This window comes from Cryptomeria japonica, chromosome 8 (genome assembly GCF_030272615.1).
Source record: "Cryptomeria japonica chromosome 8, Sugi_1.0, whole genome shotgun sequence".
NCBI classification, from domain to species: Eukaryota; Viridiplantae; Streptophyta; class Pinopsida; order Cupressales; family Cupressaceae; genus Cryptomeria; species Cryptomeria japonica.
The window spans coordinates 50,883,150-50,906,802 of record NC_081412.1 but is presented as its reverse complement, the minus strand read 5'-3'; the positions used below and the strand labels follow the sequence as shown (position 1 = coordinate 50,906,802).

Genomic DNA, 23,653 nt, shown 5'->3' with positions numbered 1-23,653 from the left:
TATGGTGTGATAACTCCTCTCTTCACAATCAGTGGATGAATTGTGATGTTTTCTCTAACATGAAATGTGTCCTCCCTAGTTAAGAGGGAGTGTTAAATTTTGTAATGTCGGTCGTACTATTTCATGCTTCCGATATATATATATTAATTTTTACACCGTTCATGGTATCGGGTGCTAAAGCAATTCTCAAACAAGTCGCACTCCTTCCGATCGGGTAAGTAAATGGTGACTAGTTTATATACTGTGGTGAGAGGTACGTAGGGAAGAGATGTGTCTTCCCACGTGGGAAGACATATCTCTTCACTACGTAACCCCTCATCCACTTATATAGCATGCTTACATTGAGGAGGATGGACACACCGAAATTAACAAGTGTTGTGCATCTTCAAAACACGCTATAGCAGATAAAATACAACTTTCAGATCATATCTCCATCTCTTCTATTTTGATCACAGAATTTTGAAAGAACTTAACAAGTTTCATATCTGAATTTATTGCACATTTCTGTTGTATACTAATAAATATTAAAATATACATAATGACATTGCAACAGTCTGTCAAAAGGGTAAGGAAGGAAATCCAAATTAAGGGAGAACAACTTTAGGGCACCCTGCTATAGTGGCAAGTAGGGAGAACAGCTATTAGGGCACCCTATTGCACTGTGAAAGGGAGAAAACAGGTAAGGGCACCTTATTGCACTGCAAAAGGGAGAGAACAACTAAGGGCACCCTATTGCAATTTCCCTTCCAACCTGTTGTGACGTTTTCACACATCGCCCCATTGCAAATGGGGACCCCTGCTTTTTGCTTTCTAGGGTTTGTTTTTTAGGTCTTTTAGGGTTTTGTCTGTTAGCCCTTGCAAGATGAATGTTGTCGGGGAGATCAATAGGATAGTAGGTCCTGCTTGAGTGATGTCCTGATCCTGAAATTTGGCTAAGTCTGAAAGTCCTGATCCTGAAATTTGGCGAAGTTTGTGATGTCCTGATCCTGAAATTTGGGCTAAGTCTGAAAGTCCTGATCCTGAAATTTGGTTAAGTCTGGAATGTCCTGATCCTCAAATTTGACTAAGTCTGGAAACTGAAAAACCTCCAAAAACTAGATTTTGCAATATAACTCTTGGAGGTCTGAAACCACTCTCAAACATCCTGAAAGTATATATGGAATATAACTTAAAGTATAAGTGGAATATCGTGACAGAGAGTTCAAAAAGTCAAAAATCGCTCTTGACCCTCAAAGAGGGCCCACAGCGAGATTTTGATTTCCTTCATTTTGCAATGAAAAGAGACCAAGTTCTGATCATAAATGGAAAATAAATGACTTTCTCCACCCACCTGAGGAAGTTTTGGCTAGAAATGATGAAGGACCTTGTTGAAAACAGAAAAATCGCTACGGACCCTCAGAGAGGGCCCACAGCGAGAAATCTTATAAGGGTCATTGCAAGCCTTATTTGGTCAATTTGAGATGTCAAAGGCATGGTGAAGGATAGAATGAGCATAATGAAGTATCCAGACTTGATTGAAGATGATAAATTGAAGGAGTTTTGCCCAGGAAAGGTAAAATCACTCCTGACCCTCAGAGAAGGCCCACAGCGATTTTCTTTGTGTGCACATTTTTGGACAATTCTTGGACATGAAATTTTTATTCATAGCAAAGAACAAGATGATATCTTCCTTGGCAAAGTGATTTTTAGACGAAAAGTGAAGCATTTTGGTCCAAGTAGCAAAAATCGCTACGGACCCTCAGAGAGGGCCCACAACGAGATTTTCAAATATGCATTATTCTTGTAGGATCAAAGTGATTTCATGATTGGAGGGGATGGAGGAAGGCAAGGTCTATCCGTTGAATATAATTTGGAGGATCAACACAAGAGGAAATCAACCCAAAATGAAAAAATCGCTACGGACCCTCACTGAAGGCCCACAACGAGATTTTCAAAAAATGTATGTTTTCTTCAAAATGGTGCTAAGGTAAGGTTTGGACAAGGAGAAAAGACCTCCAAGAGCAGGATGAATATTATTTTGCATTTAAAACTTGATGATTTTGGTTAAAAAATGAAAAATCGCTCCTGACCCTCAGTGAAGGCCCACAGCGAAAAATTGCTACGGACCCTCAGAGAGGGCCCATAGCGATATTGTTGAAAATCCTCGTTTTACCTTGCAACAACAAAGCGAATTTGGTTGGAGTGGATTAAGGGAAGGCATTGCCAAATGATGAATGAAGTTTTAATGAAAAATGATGAAGAATCAAGCCTAAATTGCAAAAATTGCTACGGACACTCAGAGAGGGCCCATAGCGAGAAACTTCAAAATCACACCTTTTCTCCAAAATTGGGTTGAGCTAAGTTTGCAATTCAGTGAAAGGACCTAGTTGAAATGTCTTGAAGAAATTTTGGAGGTGGAAAAGTGCTAAAATTGAGCAAAAAATGAAAAATTGCTCCTGACCCTCAGTGAAGGTCAGGGCGAAATTATTTGCAAACTTCATCAAGCCTTGTTTTAAAAATTGATATTCTCCAAATTGCATTAGATCGCCAAAATTGCTAAATTGGAGGCATTTGGAAAATTAAAATTAAATTCGCAATAAATTAAGGCATTTTAGTTTAATAAATTATTTTTTAGGCCTTGAAATAATCAAAAATCCACTTTGGAGGCATTAAAATTAATTTTCAAATTTTAAATGAAGGTGAGCGCTCAAATACATTTATTTGCTTTTACAAGCAAGTCGGCCTTCTTTTGAGGGGGATTTTATTTCATTTTCATTTCCCTTTTGGCAAGTCAGCCTTGGAGGGAATCAAGGTGAGCGCTCTATATATGGGTGATGCTTTGTTCAAGTTTAATCATTCATTCATCCTTTCCTAAGTGCGAAATTGGAGAGCTATTTGAGGAGCGAAATCCAGAGGTTGAAGTGCAATTTGGAGGAGTGAAATCTAGCTAGAGTGGAGCAAATTTCTACTAAGTGTTGAAGAAGCTAGTGGAAGGTGGAACCCTTTTGGAAGGCTAAGGGAGGCGCAATTCATCTAAGGGAGAACTTTGATCTACATTTTGCTTAGCAAAATCCATTTTTTGCATCATTTCTTAGAGTTTAGTACTCAAGAGGAGGTATGGCAAAATCATCTTGACACCCTTGTTTAAGGTTTGATTTTTAGACATTTTTTTAGAAAAGTCTAAGTGTTGCATGGTTGATTAGGAAATGATAACTCTAGATTTATCATGAGGTTTCCTAATTAAAATCTTAAATCTTCCTTTTAAGTTTAATTTCTAGACTTCAAGATATATTACTAATTTTGAAATGTTGTGTAGGTATCAAGATGGCGACTCCAAAGCCTGGAGGATCTACAAGTCGGCAGGTTCTCATCAAAGAAGATCAAGCAAGGATAAGGGCGACCTCTTCCAATCTAGCGTTTCAAGGTGAGGTACATCAATTGTCCTGCACGTCAAAGAAAAAAGAAGTCAGAGCAAGGGTTCGTTGAAGAAGCAGATAGTTTCAGAAGAGTTAATTAAAGCTAGCTTCTCAGCAACATCAAATTGGCATCAACCAAGTGTCAGACGAGGTGGCATCCCAGTCATCACTCCTCCAGTCAGTGTGGTCCACCTTAGCATGTCCAGATTCAATGTACCTAACTCATGGAAGGTGGCACAAACTTCGATGTACCTACCCCAGCTATCCATTGGTCGAATTTTCCAGAGAAGACATGTGTCCAATTAATACAATTTTATCATTGGTCAAGCATTAAATGTTATGTAATGGTTCTAACAAACCCTAATTAGGGTTTTCATTGTTGAATCTTGGCCATTGATCTCAAATTGATCTTAGCCATTGAATTGTATTAAGGGCACTATATAAGCCCCGACTCTTCATTTTGTAAAAGTAGTTAGAAAGAAAATAATAGAAGATAGAGAGTCAATAGTTAGAATAGCGAATTAGTCTAGCAATTAGAGTAGAGTAGAGAGAGAAGGCAAAAGATTGTTGCCAAGATGTTGTTGTAAAAGACTTGTGAAACTTCATTGAAGAAATGGTGAAATTTATGGGTCGATTCGACAATTTGCATGGTCTCTATACTTCTCATATTTGATTTCATGTTATTAGATGAGTGGAAGAAATGTGTTTGATTGATGGTGAAATTCGTATATCCATACTACTAGTAGTTTGTTGATTGCAGACTTGCCTTGTGTAGTCAACTGGAATCATTCAGCTTAAGCTTAACTTCAATTGTCGCTTCTTCATTGATATGCATCAGCATGATGGTGTCTATGCTTGTAGTGATGATTTGAACATCATAAAGCTTTCCTTCGAAGATCGCACTAACCTTGTGGAGATGGTCCTGTGATGTCAAAACAAGACTTAGTTAGAATTTCATCAAAGATCAATCATTGCTCCTACATTCTTAGTATTAGAGTTAGATCCTTTTCTCGCTCTCGTCCTTTTTTCCTTTTTTCAAATCAAAGCTAGTAAATCCTAGGATTCCAGCAAATCAGACGTTCAGGTCATCAAGTGTAAGTCCCCTTGTGATTCCAGCAAATCACATCATACCACAGAGAGTTTATCCACACGTAGAGATCCTACAGAAAAGAACCTTGAAGTCACCCTGATTGATCCTTTTCGTGATATATTCAGCATTCAGAGGCTTTACTCAAGAGAGGATAAGGTACCCTTGGGTATTTTATTCTGTGTTTGATAGTGTACAAAATACACGTTAACACAACCCCTACGTTGAGGGACTGTTGAGGAACTCAAAGATCTCCAGCCATCTAAGAATGGAGTGTTAATTTTAGGATCAGACTGATAACAGTAAGCAGAAAATAACAAATGAAACACAAATAACACAGCAGTACCCTGGGAAAACCTCCCTCTTGGAGGTGAAAAACCCAGCAACAAAAAAATATCAGATTATATTAATTAAACTCAGCAGCGGATTTACAATCTTGCTTCACACATGAAGCATACTTAAAATTAGGGCTCACATTAGGCAGACTTATCTGAGATATACTCTGCTGTAAATACTTCAATGTTCTAAATGCTTGACCTGGATATGACTTGCTGTCCCTGAGAATGAATTCACAAGCCCTAGTTGAAAGTTTGCCACCTCTAGACAAGGTTTGCCAACCTTGAATGATAGTTCGCCAACCTTGAATGATAGTTCGCCTGACTTAGCTGGAGGTAAAGATGAATTCACTGCCCAAGATTGTAGTTCGCTGACCTTGTGTTCTCTGCCTTAAGGGAACACTTGGACACATTCGCTGCTGTATCAGATTCACAGAGGTGAATGATGATTATGATTACTGATTGTAACTTGTATTTATATGTAATTACACTACCCAGATTGCACTAGGTCGGCGTTGTGCAATTTGTATTTACAATAACAATTTTGGCGCCCAAAATAGGACATGTCCAATATGAATTATAAGTTATATGTTTTGGGGCCAGACCAATATATGATATACAAGTTGCATGGTTTAGGTCTTGCCCAATACTTATAGCAAGTTACAATTACAAGCTATATGTTGCCACCCACTTAGGGCCAGACCCAAACATAATTTACACGTAAAATTATGCCATCATTATGGCTAAGGCCGACAGGCCACTTAGCCATCATATGTACTAGGTCGGCCCTAGAAGGGTCCGACCTAGCTTCACATCAACATGGAGAGGGATTGTATGGAGGGAGAATGGCTGTCTTAAGGCACCCTACCATGCCTCCTCATTCCATATCTTTTATGATTGAGATTCACATACAAATCAGACTTGCTGCATAATGATGAATATATAATTTCTTTGCTCTAATAATAGATTTATTTCATGAACTGTGTCGACAGTGTTACTTAACTGATTGCCAGTTTCCAGAACAGAATTAGTTCATCTTATGCCTATGTAAAGAAATGTACCCATAACTGTATTATATGCTTTGTTCCATTTGATTTTGTGAATTTAGGGCAAAATAGAGAGTGATTCAGCAAGGAGACATTACACAAAGCAATGTTAAATCACCCAATGGGGCATATTTACAGCATATAATCATCTCATCTAGAATAACCCAATGCCAATGTACATCATTCAAACTTGAAATATGATAATCAATTACAATGTAGGATACTAAGATCATTTAATAATCACATATTGATACCAATACATATAACAATGGAATGAAGCACTATGATAATCTTGTCATATAAAGCATAACACATGCATTTCAAGGTATACAACATAATCCAGATATCAACACAACATCGGTACATAAGGCTCTCACACCTTTCATGCAAACAGAAACATGAATGACATACATTAAGTCCTCACAGAACTTTCTAATGTCCCCTTTTGGGATTGCCCTGAATCTTGCCCTTGTAAATATCAAAGTCTGCTAATTTTCACCCTTATTAATTCTGATATTAGATATTGATCCATTGACTTTCTTGTCTTCTTTGATCTTATGGATGGTTTCTCCAATTTCCCCTTTTCAATTGAATGAATCTCTTCTTTATATCTTCATTTGTGGGAAGTCACACCTCTTCATAAGAAATGAGTCATCACTCTTCATTGCTGTCCTTGAGAATAATCAATTATTCTTCAAATTGATCTCCCTTGGATGTCCTCCTCAAATGAGACTTTCTCCTTTTTATATCCTCCAATGTGAAGGAGAGGTCACACATCTTCATCATGTATGCCTCTTTGGCAAGAGACACACCCTTTCCACTAGTAGCACCCTTTGAAAGAGTGCAACTCTTCGTTATTTCTGCCTTTTGAAAAGAACATAACCTTTCACATTCAGATCTGCACTTCTGATTCCCCAAAATTATCCCCTCAAATGAGGCTCTCTTCTCCCTTTTATATCTCATGTTTGAGGGAGTCACAACTTTTCATTTCATGCCTTTGACCATTCGTTAACTTAATTAAAATTTAATTATATTTAATTGTATTCTTTCATATTTTAATATTAATTTTATAATTATCATTTATCATTTAATTGTATTTCAAAGTGGGGACATTACAAACTTGTCACAACATGAGATGATACGTCAACAAAAGACATGTAGAGGAATGCCATCTTTAACATGTGAGTGATCTACACACACAACATAAAATGCATACAATACATTTCATAGGGCAACACACCAAACGTCACAGAATATCACAGCATAATAACAAATCACTGCATCACCTGCAAAACATCAACGGCTAACATGACCCAGGACATCAAATGCTTAATTAGCCATCATAACCAAATCTATCAGTGAAAATAGTAAGCAACATTAAAAAGCATTGAAAGCAGCATACATTTTAGCATGATCTATGCATACATAGAAATACAAAGTTGATAATGGCCAACATAGGGCACAAACTTGTGGGCATTACACAAAGGGTAGTTTTGACAAAAAAAGAATCTTTAAACAACGCGTGTTTGCAAATTAAATGTCAATATTTGACAAAAGAAAACCCCTAGAATCTAATCTCTTTCAACCATTCTGATTCTCTAGATCATTCAAGGATACAAGAAAAATAATACTTTTTTTCAAGAAAGTACAATATTGCAATCCTAGATCTTCTAAAAATGGACTAACCCTTGGCAAAATTTGCTTTAATATTTTGAGAGAATTTAGCTAAGAAAGCAGCTAACCCACTATTTTAATGCTTAAGGGCTAATAATAGAAAAAAGCTAGAATGATAGAATAACAATATTCAATATAAAAGGCTGCAATTTGCAAGATACAATAGAGTGATTGCTCTTATGAGAGCAAGAGGTGAGTATACATAGGATATACCATTTATGAGAGCAAGAGGTGAGTATACATAGGATATACCATTGAGAGATGCAAATGTACAACCAATATGGGATGATAGGAGATGTAGTCAGATGTGTAGTATACTTCTTCTAAACTAGGAAAGCATGAATACTGTAAGTAAGCTTAACATGCTAGGTTGTGAACAAGATATAGAAGAAAACTAGACTAGTAAAAGACACATGTAGACTAATGTGTTCACACCAACAATTTTTAGACTTTGACCATTTTCAAAGATGTTCCTTGCACTGCCAACAATGTTATGGATTTGTTGGTCAAGTGGGATTCAAACTTTTCAAGTTTGGAGTTGGTTAACAAAAACGATATAAGGATCCACTATTGGCAATTGACACTCATTGGATTCATTTTGTTGTCATTGATGGCAACAAGATCAGATGGAAGTCATAAAGCGGCACTAGGAAGCATATACCAGCAGATACTGACTTTGGAGCATTCAGGGCTTCATCGGCACCAACATCAATACTTCATTGGAAGCCGACATCAAGGAGGATTTACTTAATAAATCTTTTTGTAAATATTGTCAAGGCCGACATTGAATATCTTTGTAAATATATTGTAAGCCGACATAAGGCATATCATTTGTAATAGGTATATAGGTCAGTCTGCTAGGTGTTATTTTTGACAGAAGATGAGAGATGATATGTGTGGATATAGGAGAATATAGCAAAACTGTATGATGTGAAATATATGTATGAAGATCATTTTGTATGTGAGTGTTATATCATGCAATGATCTATAGATAGCTTAGAAAATATTCTTGGAGGAGAAGTAATACCGGTAACAGTTTAGAGGTTATGAACCAGTACAGAGCAGAGCCAGAACCGGAACTCTATTTGGCATAGCAAATGCATCCTTGAGTTCATTTACAGTAATTTACTTTAGCAGAAAGCTTGTAGTCAGTGAGGGTCTTTAGTGATGAGCAGTATGCTCTAGGCAATGTGCCTTCTTGCATGTGCAGGCCCCTATTATATGTAATATCTTTTCATATGGCTAGTGAGCTGATATTGGGGTCACAAATCCCACCGTGTTTTTCCTCATTGAGGTTTTCCACGTATAAATTCTGTGTGTTATGGTGTTCATTTATGTGGATGGTTTATTTGCTTCTTGTTATATGTTTATTTGTTTACTTGTTTATATATGCATGGTATAAAAGGATAAAAACTGTTCTTACCAGCAGAACACTGTTTCACCCTTCCCTCTCAGTGTTCTTGGATCCCAACAATTGGTATCAGAGCTTGGTACTTGGAAAGAAGTTTAATAGCTTGAGGAAGATCTTGAAACCGGAATCTTTGAACATGGCTATGGAGAAGCAACTTGAGATGGCTCTTGAGGATTATGATGCTGAAACGATGAAGAACTTGAAATTGCAAGAAGAATTGAATTCTGCAAATGAATTCATTCTTATCCTGCAAGAAAGGTTATCATCTGCTCAAGCCAAGAGAAAAGAACTTTTGCAGAAACCGGATGATGAAGAGAAGAATGCTCTTAAGGAACAATGTCAGAAACTGAATCAAGCAAACATGCTCATGAAGAATGAAATGCAAGATCTGACTATGAGGCTATCAAAAGATATTGAGGATAGAAAGAAGAAGAAAGATAATCTTGTTATCTCTGAAGAACAAATTTGATGAATGTGGCAGATTGACTCATGAAAATAATTTGTTGAGAACTGATTTGGCACACTTCTAGAACAATGAACAAGAACTTGAAAGACAAATAACTACTCTGAGAGATGATCTGACTACTGCAAGTGAGTATAAAGAAAAGTTTAGGATCAGTGCTGCACAGTTGGATGACTTATTGAAAAGACAAAGACAGATTGATGATTCTAGAGGACTTGGATTTGTACAAGGTGAAAGCTCCGATACTGCAAATGAAGATCAGACAACTGGTGTGCAGAACTCATTAGAACAGAGGAAACCGATAAGGCAATCTAATGCTTATAAATTCAATGGTAGATGTGTTTGCAATAAATTTGGGCATATGGCTAAACAATGTAGAAATAAAGCAACTCAAAACTACAATTCTGTTCTCGGTCAATGCACAAACTGCAAGAAATATGGTCATAGATTAGAAGATTGCAGAATGAATGTTAAATGTCATGTATGTGGAAAGTTTAGACATTTTGCTAATCATTGTAGGTCAAGAAATGATACCAGATATGTCAAAGCAATTCAGAAGAACAGTGTTACATGTTATGCATGCAACAAAATAGGTCATATTGCTAAGTATTGCAGAAGCAAGACTCAAGTGGCTAATAATGATAAAGATAATGAGAAAGGAAAGCAAAAGGTAGATGAAATACAACAAGATCACACCAAGAGATGGGTTTGAAAATCTGAAGAACCAAGTGGAGATGGATCTATACCGGTAACTCCACCGGTAGAACAAGGTACCGATAGGAAATTCCACTAGTAACTGAGGCATAAGCCTTAGGGGTTTGCAAAGTCATTGCTAAATTTTTCATAGTACCCCAGAAGAGACTTAAGGAGATCTGGAAAGTTGTGTTCATCATCGATGAAGGTTCACCCGACACATGATTGTGAAACCGGCATCCATAGGGTTGTTGGCGAAGCATTTATTACAAAAAAATAGGGTTTTATTCGTTGATAAAAGGGGGTAAGTGAATTCATTTTCACTCATTGAGCATTCAAGCATTCAGAGCGAAGTAAAGGCGAGCAAAAGCATTGTGAAAGGATTTCGAGCAGTTACCTGAAGCACTCAATCTTCCATCGACATTCACTTTCAGGTATTTTTCGAAATGGCATTTGGATCTTCAGCTCCTACTTTTATTGCAAATCCCACCATTGTCAAAGTCAAGGATAGGTTAAGGCTAGTATTTAAGGAGGTTCTTGAAATTGCTAAAAAGGAAGACTCTGCAGGAGCATTTTCTAGGGTTCATGACGGCGTAATGTATGTTGAAGATGTGAGGGCATACATTCATTGCACCCTTGAGGATTTGGGCACAGAAGACATCAAAAGCATGTATCAATCTGTGATACTTGGAGACTCTGGAACCATCAAACTGGAATACAAAGCAATTGAGGATCTAGGGTTAACTGGTATTCTGTACATACCGGAATTCAAAGATGAGGTTATCAGATACGTTCTGAGAAGGGTTCGCAACGAATTTGTTTGGCTAGATAGGCTTTACATGATCACGAAGGAGGCTATTCAAGCTATCACTGGCTTACCCAGGGTCGAACAAGAACTTGGCAAGAGAATTTCCAACTAAGAGGTCGAGAAAGTCACCGGTGCTACACCTGATAACAGATCAACGAGGATAAGCACAATCACCGACAAAGATATAAAGTTTGCAAGCATGATCATAGGTTACAAGGTAATTCAATCCAACCGATTGAATTCTGTTGCTAGTTTATGCATTCATGTTGCATATCAGATGTTGAGGAATAATGTGAAGTATGATTTATGTGAATGGATGAGGAGTGAGTTGATGGTAAACCTTGGTAAGATCAAGGGAATCAAGAAAGACACTTTTAGATATGGAAACTTGATTGTTTGTTTAATGCTTTACTTCCTAAATGAGCTGCCTTGTCTAGGGAAGAAGCATTGGGCTCATGACATATCGGTAGGTATGCAGATCAAGGAAGCAATCACCGGTCTTGGTACCGGCAGAGATGAGAAACTTTGGGGGTATTTTAAGACATTTCAAGAAAACATAATGTAATTTTGTGCCCTAGATTAGTAATCAGATTTATGTCCTTTAATTATGCCCTAGTTTGTTAATCAGATTTGTAACATTTTAGTAAATCATAATTCAGTAAACTTAGAAATGAAGGAAGTAAACAAGAGACAAACACAAATACCTTGGGAAAACCTCCAAGGAGGAAAAACCTAGCATTAAAGACCCACTGGTCAGATTGTATATTCTCCCTTAATATCACAAGTACAATACTTATCAGATCTGATCCCTTCTTCTATGACAGATCTGCACTTCTAAGCTCTTCAAATCTGCACCAAAGATCGCCTTTGTCCTCTTGGACAAGTTTGCATAAGTCTAAACAAGTTCGCACAAGTTCGCACCCTCCTAGTGTAAATTCACACTTTTCATGCAGAGTTGATTCGCCGAATGCTTGAGATTGAAATGATCATGTTTGACTTGTGAAATGTCTTTTATTTATATGCACCTTTAACCCTTATTTGCAAGTCGGCCTCCTTTAAGTTTTGGCGCCAATATTGTTATTGCGTGTGTATTTAGGATAGCGTGAGGAATAGGGCAGGGCCTAGACTTGGGGCACGTTATCCTTTAGGGCCCAGACCTAAAAGGGTTCGGATGTTGCCTTAAGGCAATCCGAACCCTATATAGCCTTAGTTACAAACAACACATAAGGCAAAGGGAGAGAATTTCAAAGAACATTGTGGAGAAGTATTCCACTGATATCTGTTTCATGGTAAAAACTGATGAAACTCTTATGGAAGCAGTTGAACCTAGGCAAATCTGGATTACTGAGCTTGGATAAGGTGGATGATAGCATTTTTGAACTCTATGCAAAGATGTTGTTAGATGCCCCATTAGATGATAAAACAAAGCATTTTGGTACAACAGGAGAGAAGGCTCTTGAAGTGAAAACCAGTGTTAACAGGAAGAGAAGAGAGAAGAAAATAGAAAAGATGTCTGCATATGTACAAGATGTGATTTATAAGATAGACACTCAATTGGGTTCTAATCCAAACAGGCAGCTAAACCGGCAGAGGTTGGTACTGCAAAAGTGAAGAAGCCACAAGTTCACATTTCCCCTGTCACCTTTGATTCTGATTCTGAGGATAATGAACCTCTAGCTTTTAGAAGGGTACAAAGGAAGAATGTGGTAAAACCACCGGTAGAGAAGAAGGCAGAGCCTAGGAGGAGACTTGTTAGAAAGGCAACTAAGCCTACTGCACCTCTACCACCGGCAAGGAAGCCTATGCAAAAGAGGAAACCAATCACATCGGCAACCACAAGCAAAAAGAAGGGTGATGATACTAGAACTGGTAAGACCACAATGACTTGTGCTGAGCTTATTGATGAAATTACAAAAGATGGAATACTGAAAAATATATCAAAGTATTATGAAGATTTAGAAGTGAATGAGCAAAATGAATTGGAAGAGGCTATTTTGTTGTATATAGACATTTATAAGAAAGCCTTAGTTGAAATCTTGAAGGAGATACCTTTATCCTTGTATAATAAGCTTGAGGCTAGGAGACTTGATGCTGTCAAGAGAGATAGGGAGATCAAAGAAGTTGCACTTTTGGAATTGTGTGGTGCTGTAAATAATGAAGAAATGAAAAGATGTATAGACACTGCAAATAGGACAGTTTTCAGTAGCAAATCCCAACAGATAAGCCTTATGATGGGGAGAGTAAATGAGGTGATAAATGAGACAAGTAAGGGATGGACCAAATTCTTTCAGAAAAACCTAGACTTTCTCATATCTCAAGAAGAATTTGCAAGGGCAACAACTTCCACCATTCCTGACAAATCAAAAGGGAAGGGTATTTTGGGCAGTTCAACTCCTATTTTGACACAACCAGTAGTAACTATAGATACTCAAGCACAACCGACAGCTAAGGAGAGTGTACAGTCTATACCGGCACAAACCATTTTTGAGCAAGGCAATGTATAGGACACTGGAAATATTGTGGATAATACTCCACTGGTAGTAACCGACACTGCACCAAGTGGCGAAGCCACCGGTGCAAAAGAGGTTGAGATGGACAAGGTAAAAGCAACTGAGTCCATACCGGTAGGTAAAATTGATTCCCCGACAAAGGTTTTAGCAATTGACACTTCTCAGGTTGAAAAGAAATCAGTCTCTGAGTTGAGTCCAACTGAATTAATGATGATGGCTACTCAAAAAATTATTGAAGGAAGGTACTGTAGATAAAGGATTAATAGATCAATCGGTCTCAGTATTGCACAGACTAATACTTGACTGTCAGATTGAAGATGGAGCAAGCCCTTCCGGTAAGCTCAAGACTCTGATAGAGCATATCTCTAACAATTTTCAATCTCTGAGGCAGATTGCAGACCGTCAGGCTTTGGATAATTTCACAGCAGCAAAGAGAACAACTTTTGATCAAATTATAGAAACAGAGAAGAAGAAAATTGAGGACAAACTTATTCCTATTGAGGTTTGTTTAAAACAATGTACAAACATCTACAGAGTGTGTTGTAACATAGAAAGTCTTATGGCTAATGTAGATAGCAGATTGAAAGACTTATATGATAAGATGGCTAAAATTGCTAATTCTTTTGATGGATTGACTGCATTGACCACATCCGTTGATGGACAAATTTTGTCCTTAGAGAACCAAATTTTTTCTTTTGAGAAGGAGAGAGATAAAATCATGCGAAGAGCAAGAAATCTAAGAGGATTGGTAAGTCCTAGACTAGATTCATTGGGTGTTCATAAGAAAGAGTGCATGGACATGATAGCTAAACCCACATCGATAGATATCCAAGAGAAGGAAACACTTTCCCACTTACTAAGTGGATTTGCATCTATTTTTGATACTTTCAAATCCAGCTGGGATACATATCTTCAGTTATTGCAAAAGGCATACCCGGAAATCTTGAAGATGACTAAGCTCCAGTGAAACTAACAATATTCTTCTGTTCTTTTATTCTTTCAATTCTTTCACCGGTCTTTGGCATTAATGTCAAAGGGGGAGTATGCATATATGTGAAAAATATCAGAGAAACACATGGGAAGGATATCAGGTGGAGTGTATTGCTCAGGGGGAGCATACCGACAGGGAATCCATTTTTCACATGAGTGTTGCCATAAATGCCAAAGGGGGAGATTGTTGGCAATTGACACTCATTGGATTCATTTTGTTGTCATTGATGGCAACAAGATTAGATGAAAGTCATAAAGAGGCACTAGGAAGCATATACCGACAAATACCAACTTTGGAGCATTCAGGGCTTCACCAACACCGACATCAATACTTCATTGGAAGCTGACATCAAGGAGGATTTACTTAATAAATTTTTTTGTAAATATTGTCAAGGCCGACATTGAATATCTTTGTAAATATATTGTAAGTTGACGTAAGGCATATCATTTGTAATAGGTATATAGGTCAGTCTGCTAGGTTATTTTTGACAGAAGATGAGAGATGATATGTGTGGATATAGGAGAATATAGCAGAACTGTATGATGCAAAATATATGTATGAAGATCATTTTGTATGCGAGTGTTATATCATGATTTGTAGATAGCTTGGAAAGCATTCTTGGAGGAGAAGTAATACCGGTAACAGTCTAGAGGTTATGAACCGGTACAGAGCAGAGCCAGAACCGGAACTCTATTTGGCATAGCAGATGCATCCTTGAGTTCATTTACAGTAACTTTAGCAAAAGCTTGTAGTCAATGAGGCTCTTTAGTGATGAGCAGTATGCTCTAGGCAATGTGCCTTCCTGCATGTGCAGGCCCCTATTATATGTAATATCTTTTCATATGGCCAGTGAACTGATATTGTGGGTCACAAATCCCACCTTGGTTTTTCCTCATTGAGGTTTTCCACGTATAAATTCTGTGTGTTATGGTGTTCATTTATGTGGATAGTTTATTTGCTTCTTGTTATATGTTTATTTGTTTACCGGTTTATATATGCATGGTATAAGAGGATAAAAACTGTTCTTACTGGCAGAACACCGATTCACCCCCCCCTCTCAGTGTTCTTGGATCCCAACATCCACAAGGTCAAATAATGAAGTTGTATGTGCTAATCAATTTTGCTGAGATGAACCGCTGAAAAGGTGGGATGGGATGACAGTGCCAGATGTGGCAATGACGGAATTTATTTGCTCAGTATCCATATACATTATTGCCCACCTTGAAGACACCGAATTACAAGGGCTTGTTGCACTTTAATGAGGTGCTGTTTCCATGTGTTATGTTATTTTTTTCTTTTTGTTTTCTCTGCATATCTGATGGAGGAAAATGGTCTCTTGTAAAGGGAATAAAGGCTTTGATAAAACAGGCAGTAGAGTTACTTGAAAAAGCAGCAGAATGGACACTAACTTCTAATATCATGGAACAAAATATCCTTTTTGAGGGGAGAGAAAGAGTTTCTTGGACTGCCAGAGAATTTCTCCAGGATTTGAGATTTGATTGGTAGAATCAAGGTAAATATTTGAGAGTGAATGATCTGTAAACTCCCAAACTAGTAGAATTTAAGAACCACAAATATTAATTTTTCTGTTCTACTTGCTCCAACAGATGACACTATTAAAGAGGCATGCATTTTGTAGGAAAGCCAGAAATAAACATGTTGGAAAATAAAATATTCAACACAAACAACTCAAGTCTGGAAACCCTATGATGGGGAAAATCAGCTTTGGTAATGGCAAATGCTGGTTTCCCCTTTGGTGGATTTAATGAAATTATAAATACAGCAAGTGTGTACATCAATAGTTGTTCCTTTAACACTCTGTCAAGCCTCTACAAACTATGAACAGCTGAATTTCTATAATTTTCCTAATGCAAAATTCTAATCAAGCCATTTCATGCCAAATCAATTACTTTCCACCCCAATGTATAATTGTTGGTGATGCTGGGGCATTCCCCTGGGCTCTAGAAGAACTGTCTGGATACTGGAAGTAGAAAGGATGCTGCTTTATTTCAGTTCCGAGATATCAGCAGTTATGTGTCTTTTCTGATGGTGTGGGTTAGACTCCGGTGCAGATCTGTCCTTATAATTTCTGTAGGTGGGGCATTGACCCAAAAGTGCTGAAACATCCCTGTTCATTCTGCAAGTTTTTTGTCTCTTTCATTCTGTTCCTATATTGGCCTGTTCATTCAACTTGATGTTCAAGGATTATTATCCTTGATTGTAATGATCTTGAAAAGTTTCCTTGAGGACCTTGGGAGTTGGAACCTTGGCATAATTCAGGAAGCTCCACTTTGTTCCAGTATTAACATTTTCTAGAAACTGGAAGATTACCATAGGGAAATAATGGATGTGATGCTACAAATTGGGACGATTTGGCTTGCTGCAAGAAAACCATCTCACTTACAACTGTTACAGTGAACTAATCGTATTATTGGTGTACAAGGCAATTTCATTGGTGGAGAGAAGGATGGTTCTCAAGCTTTTTCTCATCTGTTGTGTATCCCTGAATTGGTGAATAATTTTGACATGTTGAAACTGGAATAAAGTCATCACTTGAAACCAGTTTGTGAGACTGGAACTATTGCAGTTACCATTTACATTTTATCAGATAAGGATGAACTGAGTGGCGTTGAGACCATCAACAACCACTAATATAGTGCTGGGTGGGTGATGTTTATTGTAAGTGCAGGCTGCATGCATTATGCTTTTGGGTGGTAGCAAGAAAACTGTAAGGATGGGTGATGGTTTGGTCTTTTCATCTTTTTATGATGCTGCTTTGGTCAAGTTGTTATATATGGGTACTCTATTCGACTATGCAAATTGTTCTCTGAAAATTGCTCACCATGTGAAATCCTTGGGCCATTTTTGTTGTTGGTTGATGTTTGTTTTGTTCCCAAGGGGTTTGATAATCACAGAATTTTCTTAAGCACCTCTTTTTAGACTTTTGGTTATGTTGAATGTGTGCCTCAAGGGAATACAGCATAATCATCAGATGTGGTTGGCTTTGCGTAACTTTCAGTATGATAATGCAAATAATATGTTTTAAACAGTATTCGTATGTTTAAATGCTTCTGAAAATAATCAGATGTGGTTTGTGCTGCAGGTTGGACTCAAGCAATGGCGATATTATGATTATGGTCCCAAGCAGGTGCCTGCACTCATCTGTCTTTCAGGCATTATGGGGACAGCTGATGTTTTCTACAAACAAATTATGTTTTTGTCGATGAAGGTAAATTGTAGATGCTTGAGTCTGTTTTCTGGGTTTTGGTATAGGTATTTAAGTTTAATTGTAAGTTAGATGTAAGAATTAAAAGTAAATAGAGGCTTATATTATCACAATGGGTCAACAATTTATAACTTCTGAGCATTAGGATTAAAAGGAAGATCCCTTCCTTTAGAGAAAGAAAGGAGAACACCTAATATTTCTCTTCAATGGCAAAACAGTCAATGTCTGGATGAAAATACTTCACTTCGCATTGACTTGAAGAGCCAAATCTTGCTTTCCATATAGAGTGAGAAACAATACTCCTGAAAAGAAGCTTCATATATTTCTTCCACAGAAAAGTCAGGGATGCCAGCTGAAGCATTTGCCAAATATGTTTGCAGCTGTCTGCAATCATCCAAGAGCCTCCTAGCAGGGGCCCATGTCACAACAGAGGAGCAATAAAAAGGAAATTGATCTCAACCTGTAACCAGCTCCAAAAAAGCCTAGCTGTGGTGCATCTCCAAAAGATATGCTCATCCATTTCCTCTTTTCCAGATAAAATGCAGGAAGAGTCTGTAACTTCAATCCTGTACTGCCTTGTTATGACTGCCAAATCTTGATGAAGCACCGACCATCCCAAACTGGATACTTATATTTTTTTTTCCTCATTTTCAATGTTTGGTTCATGTCAGGATTTGAGAATCCCATACAATCAATATACTCCGGTGCATGTTTTTTTCTGGTGTGACACAGATGTGAGGTTGTGTGGGAAATAGAACATTCTAGTGTGCGATATATGTTAATTTTTTATTCAACACAAACATTAACATGCTCCTTAATCAAAAACCTGTTGGATCCTTAATCAAAAACATTAACATGCTCCTGAAATTTTACAAAATTGTTTGTTGCACAATTTCAAACGATACAAACTGCACTATTTTTATGATTAGTGAGACCATAGTAGCATTTCACTTACATTGCATTTACACAGCAAACTGAAAGTGTAAATGGCATTCAAGCACTCAGATGTAAAATGAGGAAACACTGGAAAATCCTATGAAATTAAAAATACTAAAATATTTGTTGAATTGCAGGAAAAAAATGTTATTGTTATTTTGTGCCAAATGTCATAGTTTGCATACTCAGACTTGAATTGGATTCGGAAAACCAAAAACTTCCAACTCAGAAAAACCTCTGTGAAACTCAACAACTTAAAAGAATTACTTAAATTTCTTTAAGATCACAATTGTTTTTGCCAAATTCAGTTACAATATTTGTTAAATAAGTCTATCAAACCATGGGGAAGTATTTTCAATTATATTTGAAGTTTTGAATGCAAAGAGAGTACAATATTGCATCCTAATGCATATACAATAGCTACTAGCTGATAGCTATTATGAATTTATGATGATTGTCTTTAAAAATCATCATTGTAAATTGCATATTTAGGCAGATTACAAATTATAAGATTTTACAATCTCCTCTTCCCCATCCTTGCACTCAGTTGTGGCTCCTTGCACAGCTTGGAACTGTGCTTGTGGATCCACCCTACTACTAGATGGGAATGAGTCCTTTGCAACATTGATGCTATCCAGTCGAATATTTCTTGCTTCTATTGCAACCACATCCTCCATAGCATACCTTTCAAAATCAACAATCTCTTTTTTTGCAAAAATGGAGGGTTCAAAATTTTGTGCAGTATAATCATTATAGGGATCAATCTCATCAAACAAATTTGCTTGCATGTTAGGATTATTGGCTACTGCTATAGCTGTTTGTGTCTTTGTGCCCTCTTGTTTCTTTACATCCAACAAATGCAAGGAGTGATTGCATCTTTCATTTTTCTTCTTTTCTAGCTTTCGGACGCAGCTTGATGTTGTTGGTGTTCTTTTTTGCATTAACCTTCTCTAAGTCTCTCAATAGGGTGCAGATAAAGTGACCAATTTACCAAACAACGAGGAACATATCTTAAATTAAATATTGAGAAGGTCAGTGAACAAGAGGATTTTAACTTTTTCTGCACTTTGAGCCCTGCCAAGCTTGGTAGGGTGATCCCCAAAGATATTTTAAAGGTAAAATAGCTAGGAGAACTTAGTCTAACTCTCACACAAAGACGACTCTATGTTCAGCCTTGAATGCTATTCTTTATTGAGGGTTACTATCCATTGAAATTGCATATCTCTTACTATTGGGCAACTAGGTTTATGATGAAACTTATGATAAACATGTTTATGAATCCTTTACAATATATTTAATGGCAATTGTTACAACATCGTCAACCTAGTAACATACACTATGCAACAATTCTCCAAGGATTTAACTATCATAGGCTTACAATAATTTTAGTAAAGATTTACAACAATGGGCTTTGGATAATGGCTGAACACATAAAATGAAAAGGTTTAGAAGATTTTTCTTGATTTATAATAGTGTGGGTGGCTAGCCTTCTACCATGAGACCGATGCCTACTCCTGCAACACAAACTCTACCCTAAATGGACACCTTAACAGCACCAAAAACCCTACTTTTTTAGACGAGTCTGATTTACTTGGCTCTATCTTGTAGAGCTCAAATCCTCAAATCCCATTTATCCCAATGACTCAATCTCTACTTGATAATCCATAAATAGTTTTAAAGCTTCACATACCAGTTCGATGCAAACTAATGAAAAGTTTTATCTCACCCCTTGGATGCAAACTAATAGAAATTCATACAAAATACAACAAATATATATTAAGGGGTTCCTTGAATCCCCAAAAAATCTACAAGATTTTGGAGTTAGATTGCGTAACAAGAATAAAGTAGTGTTTTGTATTGAATTTTTGAAAAATATTCACAATGGTATTACAAATAAACAACAAACCCAAAAATCTAAGCTACAATCATAGATAGAGGTTATACATGAAATATAGCTCAACCCAAATAAGCTTTTCCCATACAGATGCAAAAAACTCAAACCTTTTACAATGAATAACAATTGCCCTTACATAGATCTGACGAATCAGGGCACAAAAAACATGGTTGATAGAGCACGCAAAAGAAAATCATGTCGTAGATGTCACATGCCGCAACTTGTAGTCTGAAAAATGTAAAAGGTGAGGTCAAAGAACACATTAGCTACCATCAAAATCCCACCATGAAGAATTGTCGTTTTCTTACCAATTGCATCAAAATTTGCATGCAAAATGACCAAAATGTCTATGAAATCTATGGCAAAAACCATTTGAGATGGCATGAGAATTTGCTCCTTGCAAGATTTGATTTTCTGCTTTAGTGTTGAACCTGTGAGACGTGGGTGAAAATATACAATTTTGGGTGTTCTTCTGGCAGGTGTAGGGCCTTTTTGGCTAATAAATGAAAACCCTAACTGGTAGGTGTAGGGCCTTTTTGCACTTTGAGCCCTGCCAATCTCAAGAGGGTGATCCCTAGAGATCTTTTAAAGGTAAAATAATTAGGATAACTTAGGTGAACTCCTAGAAAAGGATGACTTTGTATTCAGTCTTGAATTCTATTTTTTATTGAGGTTTACTACGTATTGAAATTGCAGATTTCTTACTATCAAGCAGCTAGGTTTATGGTGCAAATTGTGATAAACATGATCACAAATCCCTTCAAATGTATCTAGTTGCAGTTGCTTACAATACTATCAATCTAGTAACATACACTATGTAAAAGTCCTCCCAAGGATTTAACAGTCATAGGCTCACAGTAATTATAGCAAAGATTTACAACAATGGGCTATGCATAATGGGAGAACAAATAAAAGGGAAAGGTTTAAAAGATTTTTCATGGTCTATATTATCAGTGGTCCCCGTAAATTAATGTGGTGATTAGGGGGCCCTTAGAGGGTAATTCAGGGTTCTTCAGCTGACACTTCGGTGTCTTTTCCAGTGTCCTTCAACTCAGTTCATCAGTTGGTTCATGGATTTGCCTTTTAGGGATCATTTAGAGCTATTTGATAGACACTATTTTTAGTAAGTCACTTGGATGTTGGAGTCCATAATATATATAGTAAGTCACTAGGGTTGATCAGGGGCATTATGGTTATGCTTGGGTAGTTGGCAGAATTAATTAATGTTCCGATATTGGCATTTATTGGAGTTAATGATTAATATTAATTTATTAAAGTTTTGACTTTAATAATATTAATCAAATTAATGACTTTATATTAAGGGGATATAAGGATTATTAATTGCATAAGTTATTTTAATGATTATAAAGTCATTTATTAAGCCTTTATGGGGAAGTGCATTTCATTTCCTCCAAGTCGTGGGTCTTTGAGAAGGTTATAGAAGGGCTCTTGAGAGCTCATTAATTCATTATTGTTTTCAAATATATGAAAGAGGAGTTGAGAAGGGTTTGCTTGTTGTGCTGAGAGAAATGGCTTTTTGAGGACGAAAGAACGGTATTTGCAAGTGTGAAAGATCACCCAAGAAGACCTTGCTGATAACTCCATTTTAGGGGTTGCTCTTGCGCTTCATTGGAATTCAATCTGATAAAGTTTTGATCAGTCATATTGGAGGAAAACAGAGGGCAGATTGGAAGAGGATGAATTGCAGATTAGTGGTGTTGAGCATTCATCTTGCTGGCTGTACCAATTTAAGGGCTGGTCGATTCATCTTAAGGACCCAATGTAGGGTTTCTAGGTTTAAATCAAAGCAGATCTGGATCAGAATTATTAGTAGATTTGGACTAGAATTGTCAGCAGACCCAAGGGCAACAAAATTGCAGATTTTTTAGTTTAAACCCTAGGCCATACAGATTTTCTGTCATTGCTGATTATTGGCTGAAGCTAAAATAATTTCAAACAGTGCTATTCCTTGCTAATCCTTTGTACCAGACAGAGAACACAAACTGGTTATGTAATCATTCTGAGGTTTAAGCAAATATTTAATTCCGATTTGTGGGTTGATTATTTATGAAAAGGTCTAGGAGTTGTAATTTCAGTATTTTCATGATTATTTCTTGTATTTCCATTACATGCAAAAAACATTAAAAAAATCAGAAATTGTCAAAACAAAAAATTCAGAAATTAAATATCTAGAACAGGGTGGGATATTTCAGAGTTCCTTGTGAGTTAGGAATAAGGTGAAGAAGGTGTGAAACATGAGCTAGAAGAAGTATGATTAATTTTGTTTGCAACACTATATATGAAAATATTTTGTTTGCATTCAAATCAGAGCAAAGCTTCCTTTTTGTGCATTCGTAGATTGCCTATGGGTAGCATGAAGTGAGAATTTTCTTTAATTCAGGCTAGATATATTCCAACAAGCCAAGAATCTAGGATGGATGGTGGGAAATCAAAGCACAACAGCCCATTCATCTATGCTTGTGTGAGTAGTGGCTGTGATATATGATGTGTGTATGTGGGTGGGAGCTCTGAGTTATCTAAATGACACATTTTGGTTAATTTTGAGGAATAATCAAGGCATTTGAGGCAGGGTACACATGTCTTTGAAGAATATATAATTAGACAAAGGATATCTTTAAAGATGGTAAATACTCAAATGCTTAAAAAATAAAAATAAAACTGACATTTGATTAATTTTGAGGAATGATTGGTAGTCGGCATAAAATGACTATTGTTATGTTTGATAATATTTGCTACCTGCCAATGTATTAATTGTTCGTATTAAGTGGGTTGTCACTCTCGAGTAGTTAATGTGTCAGTTGGTTGACGATTGTGTTCCGCTTGGCAACCGTTGGGTTCTTTAAATATGTTGTGTACTGCCAAGGAAGGTAGTATATTATAGCCGGATTAATTGTAATCCTTGGCTAACCATCTCTAGTCTTCTTCTTTGTAATAATGTCATGTCCGAATAAAGATATATTTAGTGCTGTGTCTGGTAAGAATTCTCATGTATATTATTATTTCCTATATGTGATTTATCAAATATAGCAGTAAACATTTGGCGTCGTTGCCTTATAAGAAATCGGGTCAGCCTTGAGTGATTAATGACCTTAGACCCCAATAAAGGTGAGAAGAGGCCATAGGGTGGTCAAGACCAAGCGATTAGGTGATCCACCGACCCTCA

At 36.9% G+C, this 23,653-nt stretch overlaps 1 protein-coding gene across 3 annotated transcripts in view; it reads left to right on the top strand.

The window, feature by feature from the left end:
* The window catches only part of LOC131041733 (uncharacterized), a 166,270-nt gene that overhangs the window by 27,186 nt on the left and 115,431 nt on the right, over window positions 1-23,653 (top strand). For all 3 annotated transcript variants that reach the window (XM_059210823.1, XM_059210822.1, XM_057974924.2), the window contains exon 3: window positions 17,517-17,642. In XM_059210823.1, coding sequence (XP_059066806.1) covers window positions 17,517-17,642 — 126 coding nt within the window. The remainder of the gene's footprint in view (window positions 1-17,516; window positions 17,643-23,653) is intronic.